This window comes from Lolium rigidum, chromosome 4 (genome assembly GCF_022539505.1).
Source record: "Lolium rigidum isolate FL_2022 chromosome 4, APGP_CSIRO_Lrig_0.1, whole genome shotgun sequence".
In the NCBI taxonomy this organism is placed as follows: Eukaryota; Viridiplantae; Streptophyta; class Magnoliopsida; order Poales; family Poaceae; genus Lolium; species Lolium rigidum.
Window position 1 is genome coordinate 121,237,582 of NC_061511.1, and position 15,400 is coordinate 121,252,981.

Below are 15,400 nucleotides of genomic sequence, written 5' to 3' on the forward strand. Positions count from 1 at the left end.
ATGGAAATTACATCCAAAGCGTAACACCAAAGGTTCAGCCACATAAAGTGAGAGTCAAGAAGTCGTCACACTTCATGCGGTCACCTTTTGACGAGTGCAATTAAAGTGACAAGTTGAACAAGAAGAAATTTACCGAGCTTATCATGCTTGAGCAACAAGCATCAAAGACCGGTGAAATCAAATATCGGAAAGTAAGTTCTTTCCTTTTTCTTTTTTGTGTAATAGTGTAGCTTTATATCTTACTCTTTTATTTTCTGAAAGTTTTTAGCGAATCATGTTTTCATTCTTCTTTTGCTAAGACAACTTTGTTAAGTGGAATGTGAAATGTCATAGTGATCTGTTTTTCTCAAGTATGTACACTAGTTGTTTTTGTTACACTACCTGATAACTATGTACATAAACTTGGTAGTTGTGTTTCAATTAATAGGAAGTTGTATTTAGTAATTGTGGCAGTTTTGTGTCTCCGGAAATATGTTATATTTTGATATAGAAGCCAATAACTGTACTTACATTTTTGCAGATAGGTATTTAGTAGTTATTATGCTATCATAGCTTATTATTTTCCATCTTTTAATCATGTTGTCTTCAAAAAAAATATAGGTACCAAATCATCAAATACCAAGATAGTCTGGGCTCACACAAGTGATTTAGCCGATTCTATACATGGTAGAGGTGAATTGTCTAATCACTTGTATGGAAGTTGGCATTGAGTACCTGCGGCGCACTAACACTGTTGAAGGGAAGGTGATAGTCCCATTTCAAACATCCCTTTTCTCGATGAATGGTGAATTTGAGAAGAAAGTCTGTTGTGTCTCTGTTCAAAAGAACCTCGGATTATTCACTTAGTGTGATGAAGCAGGTAGTTTCTGGTTTGTTCTTTATTTTTCTTTTTCACTTTCCCAATCCTTTTTGTAATTTTATTTTGCTACCTTTTGTGGAAACTTTAAACCTGTTTTTGTTTTTACTAGGTTTCATGTGTTTTTTTGCCATACAGAGTTACTTTTGTTGTTTTTGAAGAAATATCAAGAGGAAATAAAGAAGGAAATCACTGGTATTCTTTGTCTCTCAATATCCAAGCTGGAAGGTTTGAAGTGTTAGACTCAATGCGAGGAGAATCAAGTGAATCTTTGATGAACCATGCAAGCAATCTTGTTAGCAGGATCAAGTATATATGGAAGGTGCACTATAGTACATCCAAGATTCAGATTGAGAGCTGGGAAATAAAAGTTATTGATGTTCCCATGCGAGGAAACAAAGTACGTCACGCATGTACCATTTTTGATTTCTGTTTGTGATGTTCCCTTTTCTAATATATAATTGTTCGATAATGACTTTTTCCTCTTCTTCATTGTAAGCTTTGATTGCGGTTTCCATGCTCGTACAATGTTGAGAAGTGGGATGGACAGAATATTCCATTGCTTGGCAAGGGGGACGTCAGCAAGCTAAGAAGAGTGATGCCTTACAGGTGGCTCACAGCTGACTTCAATGAAGAGAAAGATAACTGGATATCAAATTTAGTCAATAATTCTATAAGGTAATACACAAACGACAATCAAATATAGTATAGAATGCATATGTATTCAAATACAGTATAGAATGCATATGTATTACATCTTGTCTGGTCACATCTCTGAATTCTGGAACAACTTAAACAAAATAAGACGACAAAGCTGCTTAATTTTTAGTTATTCAGATCAAACAACTCCCCCCTCTGTGTGCATGTCCTTGAATCATGCACTGTGGAGCCACATTGTTTGCATACACAGATTTCCTTCCTTCCTATGTCCAATGGCTTCTGAAATGCTTTCTTTCGCTTCCTTCCTTTTGTGTTTGATACACGTGGATCCCGGATGTCAGGAACTTGTGTTTCGAAGTTTACGGCATTGCGAGATGGAGTTGCTTTGTTTCATTCGTTGTAGTTCGTTGAAGTTGACGCAGATGCTTGTTTCGTTTCTTCGACGTGCTTTTGGACCAGAATTTGCTTGCTTTGCAAAGGCACTTGATCCCTTGCGATTCTTGCTCGGTTTGGTTTGCGGTTGCTTCGTTGGGTTGTGGTTGACTCGCTTAGCTCTCTTAGCGGTCTCCTTTTAAGGGCAGCCAAGTCTTTCTTCAATGCTTTCATGTGCATACGGACTAATTTTCACGCCATCTTCTGTCTCATTTGCACCAATTGCTAGCCCTTTGAACTCATTACAATTGACATGCAGCCACATCTTCTTTCTTGATTCCTCCGGCATTACTTGCTCGCTCCCCTGGTTTTTCTACTACCAAATCTTCTTCGAGCACTCCATGTCCACTGCGGAGAATATACCTTACCGGTATCTCGCAAACTCCAAGTCGTAACATGGCCTACATGTTTAAATCATTGGAAAATAGTAATCAGCATACATGTGTTTTTAAACTGGCATTAATGGATACTTTTATAGGTAACCTAACTCAGAGAATATGGTTTTTCTGATGTCAACTATATTTTTTTTTGCTTTTTACCTTTAAGATGTGGCAGCAGAGAATACCATCCCTTTCAAACTTGCAGCAAGCACATCTGTATTCTCCATTTTTAGAGTCTGCATAAACTTCATAGGACCTGTTGTAGTAGTTTGGTACAAATTTGGTTATGCAGTACACCTGGTATGTATGTTGAGCAATCTCTTTTATGTTGTAGCACATGCTCGATTGCAGTTCAGCCTGGAAGCGAGTGTGTATGTTTTTTGTGTAAAGCTGTGCCATTTGAGTTTCCAGTGGGTTCCAACACCAATTTCTTGCTGTTAAAAGTGCTGAGTCTGACTCCTCCTTGTTTTGTGCTTTTATCATCTTAGATTGGATATCGACATCTTGTCTAACAAACTCGATGACGGAATTAGTAGGGGTTACATATTTCTTCGATACTGCATTGAACCCCTCACTTCTCTGTGTAGTCTGGAGGAAAGGATAGAAGTTATGCATAAAGTATGCAGGAACCCAGTAGCTTCTTTTGTTGTACAGAGCTGTTATTTTTTCATGGTCTCGCAGTCTATGCTTGTACACCATCAAGTTCCATTTCATTTCAAAGTCTTCTGGTGTTAAGCTGGAGTTGATGCAGTCATTCATTTCTTCACGCAAGCCTTTTATCTTTGCAACAAATGGGCCAATCTCTTCTGTTGCCTTTTCTACTATGTGCCATCTGCAATTCCGATGTGTTGCATTTGGAAACATTGCTAGTATTGCAGATCGCATTGCACCATCTTGATCTGTTATTATGTTCGATGGTGCTAGGCCATCCATAGCTAGCAAGAATGACTCAAAAAGCCATATGTAGCTCTCAGTTAACTCATTCCTCAAGAAACCACATCCTAGTTGGATAGATTGTCCATGGTTGTTAATCCCAATGAATGGTGCAAACGGCATCTTGTATTTGTTTGTCAAGTATGTCGCATCAAATGATATGCGATCATTGTAGTTTTTGTATGCTTTTCTAGATGCACCATCCACCCAAAACAAGTATTGCACTCTATCTTCATCATCAAGTTTGTACCTATAGTAGAAATCCTTGTCTTGCAGTTTCATTTGTTCGAAGTACTCCATTGTATCTTGCATATCTGTGAACTTGTTTTGAGCACGAAGTGTCGATCTGAAGTTGGCCATATCTTTAGGTGTGTATGGAACACCTTCCACTGACTCATACAGTTGTGCCATCACCTGCATCATTCTACTAGTTTCCATATTGACTGTGTGTAGCACCTTGATGAAATCCTTGTCTTCCTCTGGTATATGTCTGTGTGAGCGGAGAAAAGAAGTGAGCGACCACTTCTTAAAAATGGGGTGATTGTGTTCATCATTAAACTCAGTGACCACCCACTCTTTGTCTCGTAGTTTAACTAGCATTCTTGCAGGGCATTCTGTCCTAGCATTTGTACTTTTGTTCCTTTACGCCACTACTGGTTTGGGTTTCGTGTATCCTCTTTTTCCTTTGCTTGGTGACCTGCTTTGTGGCAAACCATTGCTGCCCTTATTATTTCTCCAGTCACTTCAGACTTCTTCCTGTAGTTGTACCTAATGCCAAAGCCTCTTTTATATGAAAAACTCAAGTAATGCCTGTGTGCATCCTCAAGTGTGTCGAATGTCATGTTTGGAAAAGGTGCCTGTGGAGTCGAAACTGCTTCGGCATTCCTTGCATCTCTGTTGCTAGGTCCTGCTGGAGGTGTGTTAGCTGTACTTGACTGTGGTAACGTCATCTCCGTGCATTCTAACTCAGCTGACAGTGCCCTGGAGGTTGTGTTAGCTGTAATTGACTGTGGAAACATCATCTCGGTGCAATCTAGCTCAGCTGATAGTGCCATGGAGTTTGTTTCTTCAGTTTGCTTGCTCAAAGTCATATCTGTTCATTTTTGCAAATAGAAAACATTAGTACAAATGCAAATTCATAAGTATTCAGTTAAGGTAGCTACTGCATAATACTTTGTTGAAGTTCAGTAGGTAATTCTTTGGTAATTTGATTCAACTATTCTGGTAACTCTTTTCAGTTTACATGAAAAGTCTTTTCCATCTTTTTTTCAGTAAACATGGGAACTTTATTGACTTGTAAAAATGTTGTATAAGCATTCTGGTAACTCTTTTTCAGTAAACAATTTAAATTAACTTTACTATTTTGTATTTTTCATTTAAGCATTCTGGTAACTCTTTTAAATAATTATGGAAACTTGATGTGTAATATTCACCTTGTTTGTTTGTAGCTGCTTGCACCTCACCTTGGTTGTTGTTAGCTGCTTGCACTTCACCTTGTGTTTTTGTAGCTGGTTGCAATGATACAGTTTGGTTATGCACATCCATCCACATGTGTTTGTCAGTATCCATATCTGCAACCTGTAAGAGAAGATCTTTTTGTAAGAATCTGGTAGTTGCTAATTTCGTTTCATGTTTTTGTATCCAGCAAGAAGGTGTTGTCCAAGGGTAATTGATCAAGATAGGGTTGTTTATCCAAGCAAAGCTGATCAAGGGTGGGAGCATTCAAGCAATATTTTTTGTAGCAATGATGGAGTTAGATTTCTGGGAAGATGGTCAAGTTCAAGATTCATGCTATGCATCTGGAACATGTGTCCACTCTTTTCTATTATGATCAAGTTATCAGAATCTGCTAGAGTAGTATCCATATCAGAATCTAGGGATGTTCCTGTTTATGGCTACCAGAAATAGTAAGTTTTTGTTTTGGGTGATCCATGTTCATATGTCTGGCTAGCAGAATTATACTATGACTACCAGATTCAGATGAGTTCCAGATGAGTTCTATGTGCATACCTTTAATCTTGGTTTTCCTGTTCTTGGTTTTGAGATCTTGGTTTTCCTGTTCTTGCTCCAGTTCTTCTTTTTCTGCTCCTTCTTCTCTTCTTCAACCACTGCAAAAGATGGGTTTCGATCGAGATCTGTTTTGCTGTCTTGAGGAAGAAGAAGGTCAGCTGTTAAAAGGGTGGCATGGCACGTGAGCTTTTTGTCCTGTAGTTTACTAGGTGGTCTCCACTCGGGGCAGAGATATTTTTGGCCCAATCCTGTTACGTGGGCTTTTTTCGTTACTGGGCCGTATTTTTGGACGACGTGGACAGTTTTTGGGCGGGAAGAGCACGTGCTGCGCTAAACGACAAGATGCGCGGGACCACGCGTGCTGGTCAAGGACGGGTCGACGTGCGCGGGTCCACAGGCTGGCAGCCGCCGCACGAATCTAGCTTTGTGCGGCGCCGCCGGGTAGCAAAGTCGAATTTTGCAAGATTTGTAAAAATAATCGAAAACAGGCTGGGGTGGGCTGGCATGGCCCGGATCTGTACCGATTAGGCGGCGGGAAGCTGCCTGCCGCGCGTTGGCGACGGGCTGGTGCGGGGCTATGGGTCGAGGCCCATCCGAAAACAACACAGAACAAAAAGGGGCGGATTTAATCGCTCGTGTAGGATTTGATCTCGGGATCTCACGGAGGAAGGATTAGAGATGTTACCACCGGGCTGCTGGCTTGGGTCGTGTCAAGGAGAGGACACGTTAACTTTTGAAAGCATCCAGGACGGAGATCCGGGACATAAACATCCATGGCAGAGGAGGACCATGTCGAGCAAGGGAACGACGGGAACGGCCGAACCGGGACGGGCGAGATGACGTCGGGGATGCGCATTGTTGCAGGGAACCGAGACGTGGTGCCGTTGGCGCCGAAGCTCGCCGGAGTACCGCCGGCGACCATGCATCCGCGGCGGAGCGAGGTGGTCAACGTGGGCAGATCAAATGAGAGGGGTAGAAAGACGGAGAAGAGGTTCGGGAGATGCGGAATCTCACCCGGAACGCGTTCGTGAGCTCCGGACGGGATAGGGGAGGTCGAACGGCGCCGGATTTTGAAGAAGAAGCCTAGCAGCAAGACGACGGAATCGGCGATTTTGCGGGCGATTGGAGACGTTTCGGTTCGATTCCTTGGACGGAGATGACGAGGACGACGAGACGCATCTTTCGGTACCTTCGGCTCGGCGAGGAGCGTCCGTGGCGGCGGCGCCATGGCAAGGAGGAGGAGGTGCTGTGGGGGACGTTTTTCTCATTCGTTTGCTTACATAGAGGTGAGGAAAACGATGGGGAGAAAAGGAGGTAGTGGCGGCGGCTAGAGGGAGGATGCTAGGGTTTGATGCTGTGCTGGGATGGGGATTAAAAAGGGAGGAGGGAGCAGGTGGGGAGCGGGTGAGGACCACGGTGGAGCTCACGCACATGCCGTGCTCCCGTCTCTATCCCATGGAAAAAAATAGCGCGCTATGCTAACGCTAATAGCACGCTATAGCATATCTGCAGAGCCGACGCTACGCTATTTCGGCGCTATAGCGCGCTATTCGCGTTAATAGCACGCTATAGCATGCTAATAGCGTATTTTTAGACTCACGCTATTTTGTTATAGCGCGCTATTTTTTTCCTTGCTCTATCCATGGTGACGAGGACACACGAGAAAGAAAAGAAGGGAGCTCGAAGGGGTACGGGCCAGAAGAGGCAAGGTGGGCTGGGCCGGTCGTTGGTGGAGAGAAAGGAGAAAGAGGCCCAGGTGGGCTCCGGTGCTCGGGCTTGAGATAGAAAGGAGAGGGCCGGAGGGAGAGGGATGGTCCGGGATGGTTAGGTTTTATTTCAGAAATCTTTCTCTTTTGTTTTATTTTAGAAAACCTGTTTTTGCAAATTGATTTTTGAACCCATTCAAAATGTATTGAATTTGAAAACGAGAGGTGGATAAAAGGATAAAATAAGATACAAAGATTTATAGCAAGATAAAATAGTTTTGAGTTAGGTTTTGTTAAATGAATAGAGAAGAGAAGGTTTATTATAAAAACCATGTGAGAGGAAAAACAAAATATTTAGGGTTTCAAAATAATTTTTATTTTGTAAAAACCATGGATGATATGATGCATGATGACATGATGATGCATAAAACAAAAAGGGCAAACAAATCTATTAGGGTTGCTACCCGGGGCCGTTACAATCGACACCACTAACAAGGGATCGCGCCCCGAGATCCCACCTCAAGGTACCGGGAAGAGAGGTGAACTATCGAATCTTCTGGCGCATCGTTGATCTTCACCCGACCTGGACGTGGGACCTTCTTGTGGCGAAGTGTTGATCTTCTCGACACCACTAACAAGAATTCTTGCTCCATGCTGATCGGGCGACACCACTAACAAGAAGTCGTTGTTCCGCTGTTGATGATGCGCTTCTGTCGGATCCTCCGAAGATTGAACCTAAAAGGTGAGGGGCAAGATCGTCCAACCCACGTTGAAAACTAAGCCTCAGATAACTCAGATAAGAGAGAAGACTCAAAGCTCGCAAAGGTGAGATGAGAAAGAATAGAGGTAAGGAGAAAAATCAGAGCTAATCAGATCTATCCAACGAATTTTAGAAAATAGTTTTGACACTAGACACGACACGTCCGTTGGCAAGGCTAACCTACAGGCTGGACTAGTGGGGTACCGTTAACCTGAGCTCTGATACCAACTTGTGACGCCCCGGAACCGGTACCATGAGGATCCCAGCGAACCCGCCGAAATCCGCACGGTATCAATTCAGAGACGCCCTCCGACACGACGTGCGCGACGAATCACACACGTGATGCCAGAGGAATTAACACGAGCGGTAACATTACAACAGGATTACAACAGAGCCCACAAGAAACATATATATTAACAACGACTCCAACGAGTCAAGATACAAATATACAATACAAAGATCCGAATCATACAGAAGATCAAATACGTCCGAGTACGGACAAGATACAAATTGGACTAAGAGTCCTGAAGATAACCAGTGGCGTCCATAACCCCTGCCCGTGCCAAGCCGTAAGGGTAACCTTGCTAACGTCGTCATCTCGTACCCGTCAAAGTCTGGCCATCGGTTGCGCGACAAAAGGGGAGGAGACAAAAAGAAAGGAAGGCGAGGGTAAGTACCATTGGCACGTACTTGCGAGACAAGACCAGCCTATGCTCGCCGGTGGGCGGTATAAACTTCACCCGGCTATATGTGGAGTTTAGCGGCAAAGCAAAGCTACTATCCAATAGAGACACGCTACAACATCCGTCTACTCGGAGAAGATAAGAGAGCGCACAAGGTAACAGATAAATACTACACAAACATAACCCAACCAATGCGATCCCCTTCGCCAAGAGGTATTGCAAAGGCACACACACTTTTGAAAGAGTTTTATTAGCAAATTATTAACAACAGGATATAAGGTGTAAGTTGTTCTATGATCAAGCTATACAATTCCAAGTCGTCCATAACCGCGGACACGGCTTATCGATAAGATGTACACCCTGCAGGGGTTGCCCAAATGTAACCATACGCATGCTCGAACCCACTTACTACAGGTGGAGTCTCACATCAAGACCGTTCCCAATGCAAGAGAAAGTTTAATGGGAGCCACCCAACTAAGCTACCCGTGACGAAGTTCGGCCGTACTCCGATACGGACCCAGAGGTTTGCGACGGCTTCCAAGGCGGGCACTAACGACCGGCCAAGGATAAGGAGTCCCGCGTTATGAGTACGATGCATGAAATAAACACCCGAAGGCAACAGAAGTAAATCGTGCATCGTGCATATGGGCAAATAAAACCAAGGTTGTGGCTCCCAATAAACGGACTCGAGGAAAGGTAGTGGGTGATGGGGGTCCCACTCCCCACGTACGGGTAGAGCGCTCGATCTCGGAACAGATAACAAGAACTCGGGTCCTACGGGACATTAGCAAGTCAAAGTTCCGATGCTTTCGCAAAGGGGCTCACAGATGCCTCTGCTTACAATTTTAGTTATTAACAACAAAGTAAACCATGTGTATCTCCAACAACTGATATAGCATGTAATAACCTCCCAACAACCCAACATATCCCGATAACATATCGAGATAAACAATAGAGCCTAAACACGCCTACGACTCGCAAGGCTCAAACATCAAGCAACGGCTATGGATAAGGAATGATACATATAGGAGTATTATGGTAAACAAGTGGAATAGGACACGTGACTCGATAAAGAATCGCAACATAAGGATAGCAATGCGAGGGAGAGAGTAAAATAGGTGAAGGGAGAGGGCTCGCCTGTGAAAAGCTACAGAAGAACTTGTCGGAGAACTCGTCGTATCTCACAACACCACTTCGTGATCCTATCCGGGAAGAAGCAAATGCTACAACAAAGACCGTGTGCAATTCTTACAACTACGGAGAAGAATTCAGGCATGCTCAAGATGATATGCATGACATGGCGGAGATGGTGCAATGCATCTTATCCACATTAAGCGGGATCTGAACCGGGCAAACAATTAGGGTTGAAGTTGCATTTTCTACCGTAAAATTTATGGGTGGATTAGCATAGCAAAAATGGCAGGGGTGAGCTATATCAAAGTTAAATGGAACCGGGACAACATTTATATAATATCCCACATATTCCATATGTTCCATATTAGGTGATAATGCAAACTATCACGAATTTATATGATGCATGAGGCAACAGCAAGCATGGATGGCATATTCCTTATGTTTTTCTGATCAAAGTTCATATATAAAACATTTTATTTCGAGTTACGGTTTGAAAGATATGAATTTTGCAAGATTTGTAAAAATAATCGAAAACAGGCTGGGGTGGGCTGGCATGGCCCGGATCTGTACCGATTAGGCGGCGGGAAGCTGCCTGCCGCGCGTTGGCGACGGGCTGGTGCGGGGCTATGGGCTGAGGCCCATCTGAAAACAACACAGAACAAAAAGGGGCGGATTTAATCGCCTGTGTAGGATTTGATCTCAGGATCTCACGGAGGAAGGATTAGAGATGTTACCACTGGGCTGCTGGCTTGGGTCGTGTCAAGCAGAGGACACGTTAACTTTTGAAAGCATCCAGGACGGAGATCTGGGACATAAACATCCATGGCAGAGGAGGACCATGTCGAGCAAGGGAACGACGGGAACGGCCGAACTGGGACGGGCGAGATGACGTCGGGGATGCGCCTTGTTGCAGGGAACCAGGACGTGGTGCTGTTGGCGCCGGAAGCTCGCCGGAGTACCGCCGGCGACCATGCATCTGCGGCGGAGCGAGGTGGTCAACGTGGGCAGATCAAATGAGAGGGGTAGAAAGACGGAGAAGAGGTTCAGGAGATGCGGAATCTCACCTGGAACGCGTTCGTGAGCTCGGACGGGATAGGGGAGGTCGAACGGCGCCGGATTTTGAAGAAGAAGCCGGCAGCAAGACGACGGAATCGGCGATTTTGCGGGCGATTGGAGACGTTTCGGTTCGATTCCTTGGACGGAGATGACGAGGACGACGAGACGCATCTTTCGGTACCTTCGGCTCGGCGAGGGAGCGTCCGTGGCGGCGGCGCTATGGCGAGGAGGAGGAGGTGCTGTGGGGGTTGTTTTTCTCCTTCGTTTGCTTACAGAGAGGAGAGGAAAACGGTGGGGAGAAGAGGAGGTAGTGGCGGCGGCTAGAGGGAGGATGCTAGGGTTTGATGCTGTGCTGGGATGGGGATTAAAAAGGGAGGAGGGAGCAGGTGGGGAGCGGGTGAGGACCACGGTGGAGCTCATGCACATGCCGTGCTCCCGTCTCTATCCATGGTGACGAGGACGCACGAGAAAGAAAAGAAGGGAGCTCGAAGGGGTACGGGCCAGAAGAGGCAAGGTGGGCTGGCCGGTCGTTGGTGGAGAGAAAGGAGAAAGAGGCCCAGGTGGGCTCCGGTGCTGGGCTTGAGATAGAAAGGAGAGGGCCAGAGGGAGAGGGATGGTCCGGGATGGTTAGGTTTTATTTCAGAATTCTTTCTCTTTTGTTTTATTTTAGAAAACCTGTTTTTGCAATTGATTTTTGAACCCATTCAAAATGTATTGAATTTGAAAACAGAGGTGGATAAAAGGATAAAATAAGATACAAAGATTTATAGCAAGATAAAATAGTTTTGAGTTAGGTTTTGTTAAATGAATAGAGAAGAGAAGGTTTATTATAAAAACCATGTGAGAGGAAAAACAAAATATTTAGGGTTTCAAAATAATTTTTATTTTGTAAAAACCATGGATGATATGATGCATGATGACATGATGATGCATAAAACAAAAAGGGCAAACAAATCTATTAGGGTTGCTACCCGGGGCCGTTACATGCCACCGGCAAGGTTGATCCATGGCGGCTTCCATGGTGTATTTCACGGGTTCTTGCCAATTCTTTTTCTGGCCCCAGGGTTTCTTTTCGACCCATTGTTTTTTAGGACCCGCCCATGGCTGCGATCCGGTTTTACGCCTCTCGGCTACCGCCGTATCGGGGTTTTCTTGAACCGCAAGCAACTTGCTGCGGACCGTACCTTCGATCCGGGAAATCCTCCCTCCTCTTGTTGTTCCGGTTGTCCCGGTATTGCTCTTGGCGCTGCTGAGGCGGGTTTGATTGTTCCGGCTTAGCTTGTACCGCCGGTTGCATTGGATCTCCCAACGCATAGTTATCTGCCACACGTATCATCTCTGCCAAAGTTACCGGCATGTTCCGCTGTAGCTTTTGCCACAACGGCGAACCTCTACGGCATCCATTGCAAAACCAAGCTATGGCTTGCGCTTCTATGACCCCTTCACAAGAGTTTCTAATGGAGTTCCACCGGGTCAGGTAATCCCGGTCTGTTTCCTGTGGGCGTTGCACGCATAAAGCGAGCTGCTGAGGCCTGTTGGGCCTTCGGTAGGTGCTACTAAAGTTACTCACAAAAGCTTCCTCAAAGTCCAACCAACCATTTATGCTTCCTGCCGGCAAGTTGTTCAGCCAGATTCTTGCCGGTCCCACTAGAAACGTTGGCACAATCCTCACGGGCCAACGCCGGTTTCCTCCTCCGGCTACACATCCTCCGCCACCTGCGACGTATACCGCGGTCACGTAATCCGCGAGCCAATCTTCCGGCTTTGTGGTGCCATCGTATGTTTTGGTGTCACGGGGCAACTGGAAGTTGCGAACCGGTGGTTGCTCTTTCATAATCCTTGGGCCAAAGCACTTTGGACCCGGAGGACCCTCTGCCTCTATCATTTCGCACGGTACACTCTATCCGGACGGTGCCTCGCATCCCGTTCCGGCGGTGCCTTTCTCCCACACGCTCTCCCAAAGGGTTCCGGTAAGCGGTGAGTCTTGTCGAGTCGGCTTCATCGTAACGTTCCGCACCGCGGCCCTTGCCTGCCGGTACCTTGGTGGAGGCATCTCCTCCTCATCATACGCTGCCCTTGCAGCTGGATAGTTTTGCCCGGTTTCATATCTACCGGCATGATTGTTTCCGGCATAGCCTCCTTTGGCGTAGCCTCGATCTGCCCCTTGGCTTTTTCTACCGGCATCGTGTTGCCCGGCTTGTTGTTTTCCGGCAAGGACCGGATCGTATACGATCATCCGCCGTGCGTTCATCTCTTTTTCTCTCCTTCCGTCCGGATGGGGGACGAGGCCCGCCCATGGGACTTGCTTCCGGCATTCTTTGTTGAACGCGTGGATTTTGAGGCCGCGAGCCTTGTTCAGCTCTAGCCACCTGCTCAAGCATTCCGTCGCTCGATAGTTTCTAGCAGCTCTTTGACACGCTCTTGCTGCTTTGCCAAAGCATCTCCGGAAAGCGATTCGCATAGCTCTCACCGCAGCCTTTAGCAGCTTTTATAGTTTTATCCAGGCTACCGTACTTAGGTTTCTCTACGATGCTCACGGATGCAGAGGTACTCTTGCCGGCAAGAACTTCCTTACGCAAATCCCGATCTTGATTGCGAGCTTTAAGCCGGTTCTCCGGCATCCTAGCGAGCATGTGCGCTAACGTAAGCAAAGCCATGGGCGGCGTTGTACTCACGTAGGGTTAGGTTCGGCTCGCGCCGCGCCCGGACGATGTCGGCGCCGTTCACGAGCAGCTTCGGCGTTGTGCCTCCGGCTCCGCCCGAGCCGCCGCGGGTCGATGTTCTGCGCGATGGGCGTTGCCGGCACGTTCATCGCCGCTTGGAGTGGTGTTTCCGGTGGTGCGCAAGATGCTCCCGCGGCGCCGGCCTCGCGCTCCGGCCGGTGGCTTGGCCGCACGGGTCGAAGCCGCACGGCCGGACACCTTCATCCACGGCCCTCCTTGCCCGCGCGCGACCACGCCTGCCATCATCACCTCGACGCCGCCGGCGGTGCGGCCAGCACGAGAGCCACCTTGGCGGGTCCGGTGCCACCAGCACCGGCGAGAGGCGCCGGCGCACGGGGACGGTGCCGAAGTAGACGCGATGGCTGCCGAACTCGATGATGCGGCCGTTCTTGGGGAAGATGCCGCCGTTGGCGAAGCAGCCCGCGTTGTCGTTCATGAAGTCCATGGAGTAGAGGCGCTGGACGAGCGCAGACACCGTCCGCTCGCCGGCGACCTCGAGGATGCCCGCCCGAATATGAACTCTAGCAAGCGCCACTTCATGCCCCACGGTGGGCGCTAACTGTCGTCGTGGGGAACAGACAGATGCCATAGGATGGCTTAAGTTGGGGCCGAATGGACGCTAGAGGATTCGGGGGAGGGTTTGCGATTAGATGGGATGAACTTCCGGATGCTTTCCTCAAGAACTTAGCCAAGGCTAGAGGTAGAAGAAGAAAGACATAAGGAAGAACTCGCTTTAGATCATCTTCTTTACTGATCTCCACAAGTTACAGGTTTCTGAATACAAGGGCTCTCCTATCGTACGTACATGCATATATCCGCCTGCCCGTGAAGAGGGCTACCCCCTCTCCTTATATAGGGGAGAGGGTGGCTTACAGGGGAAGAAACCCTAATGGCATCTTTGACTAGACAAACTACTTTACAAGTTACTTTAATCAGAGATGCACCGGGGTCTTCTTTAATCAGGGAGGCTGACGTCCTCCGGCTTCTTTCATCGTCATCCTCTTCCACTACAAGAAAAGTTCTGATAGACAACGTCTCAAAATCGTCCGCTAAGGGGTATTTTTCGTCGCCTATGGGCCTAACCCGACGATATGGGTTCTGTTGTCGAAACTGCGTCAGGCAAACTCCTACGATGATTTTTTCGGTCCGTCGCGCTTGGGCGCCCTTCCGCCATGGAAAATCGGACCGTTGCAGAAGTGTTTCAGGGAGCCCGTTGACTGCTGACGTCGTGCAAACTGACACGTGGCAGACGCCGTTAACCGCTGAAACCCCGTGGTAGATGGTAGGCCCACACGAGGCCTGCCACGTCTTAAGCGGGCCGGCCCATTAAGTTTGCGGGCCGGGCCAGCTGACTTAGTTTGACCGGTCAACTATATAGCTGGGCTGGTCCATTAGTTACGTGGGCCGGGCCTAACCTCTAAGGTTGACTCGGTCAAAACATTAATGGGCCGGCCCACTAAGCATGTGGGCCGGCCGAATGCACTCGTTTGACCTGGTCAACAGTGCAAAAGGGCCGGCCCACAAAACATGTAGGACCCACTTTCCGTTATTGGGCCGGCCCATTTACCAAGCGGGGTCCACCGTAAAGCAAGTGGGCCGGCCCAAGAAGTTATTGGGCCGGCCCAATTAGCCTGTGGGTCCCATTTTCCTCCTATAGGCCCGGCCCATTTAGTATGTGGGGTCCACCATATAGCAAGTGGGCCAGCCCAACAAGCCAGTGGGCCGGGCCAAAATCACAGGTGGGTCCCACTTTCCTGTTAACGGGCCGACCCATTTAGTATGTGGGGTCCACCATATAGCAAGTGGGCCGGCCCAACAAGTTAGTGGGCCGGGCCAAAAACACAGGTGGGTCCCACTTTCCAGTTAAAGGGCCGGCCCATTTAGTATGTGGGGTCCACCATAACGTAATTGGGCTGGCCCAACAAGAAAGTGGGCGGGGCCAAAACACAGTGGGTCCCACTTTCTGTTAAAGGGTCGGCCCATTGAGCAAGTGGGGTCCACGATATAGCAAGTGGGCCGGCCCAATAAGATAGTGGGCCGGGCCAAGAACACCGGTGGGTCCCACAT

At 47.4% G+C, this 15,400-nt stretch overlaps 1 protein-coding gene across 1 annotated transcript; it reads right to left on the minus strand.

Moving 5' to 3' along the window:
• Positions 1–10,178: 10,178 nt before the first annotated feature.
• Positions 10,179–10,983, minus strand: LOC124647462. Its single transcript, XM_047187405.1, has 3 exons — positions 10,619–10,983; positions 10,289–10,530; positions 10,179–10,196 (listed from the first exon to the last, which is right to left on the minus strand). The coding sequence occupies exons 1-3, from the start codon at positions 10,779–10,781 to the stop codon at positions 10,179–10,181; spliced, it is 423 nt and encodes a 140-aa protein (XP_047043361.1). The 5' UTR covers positions 10,782–10,983.
• Positions 10,984–15,400: the final 4,417 nt, after the last annotated feature.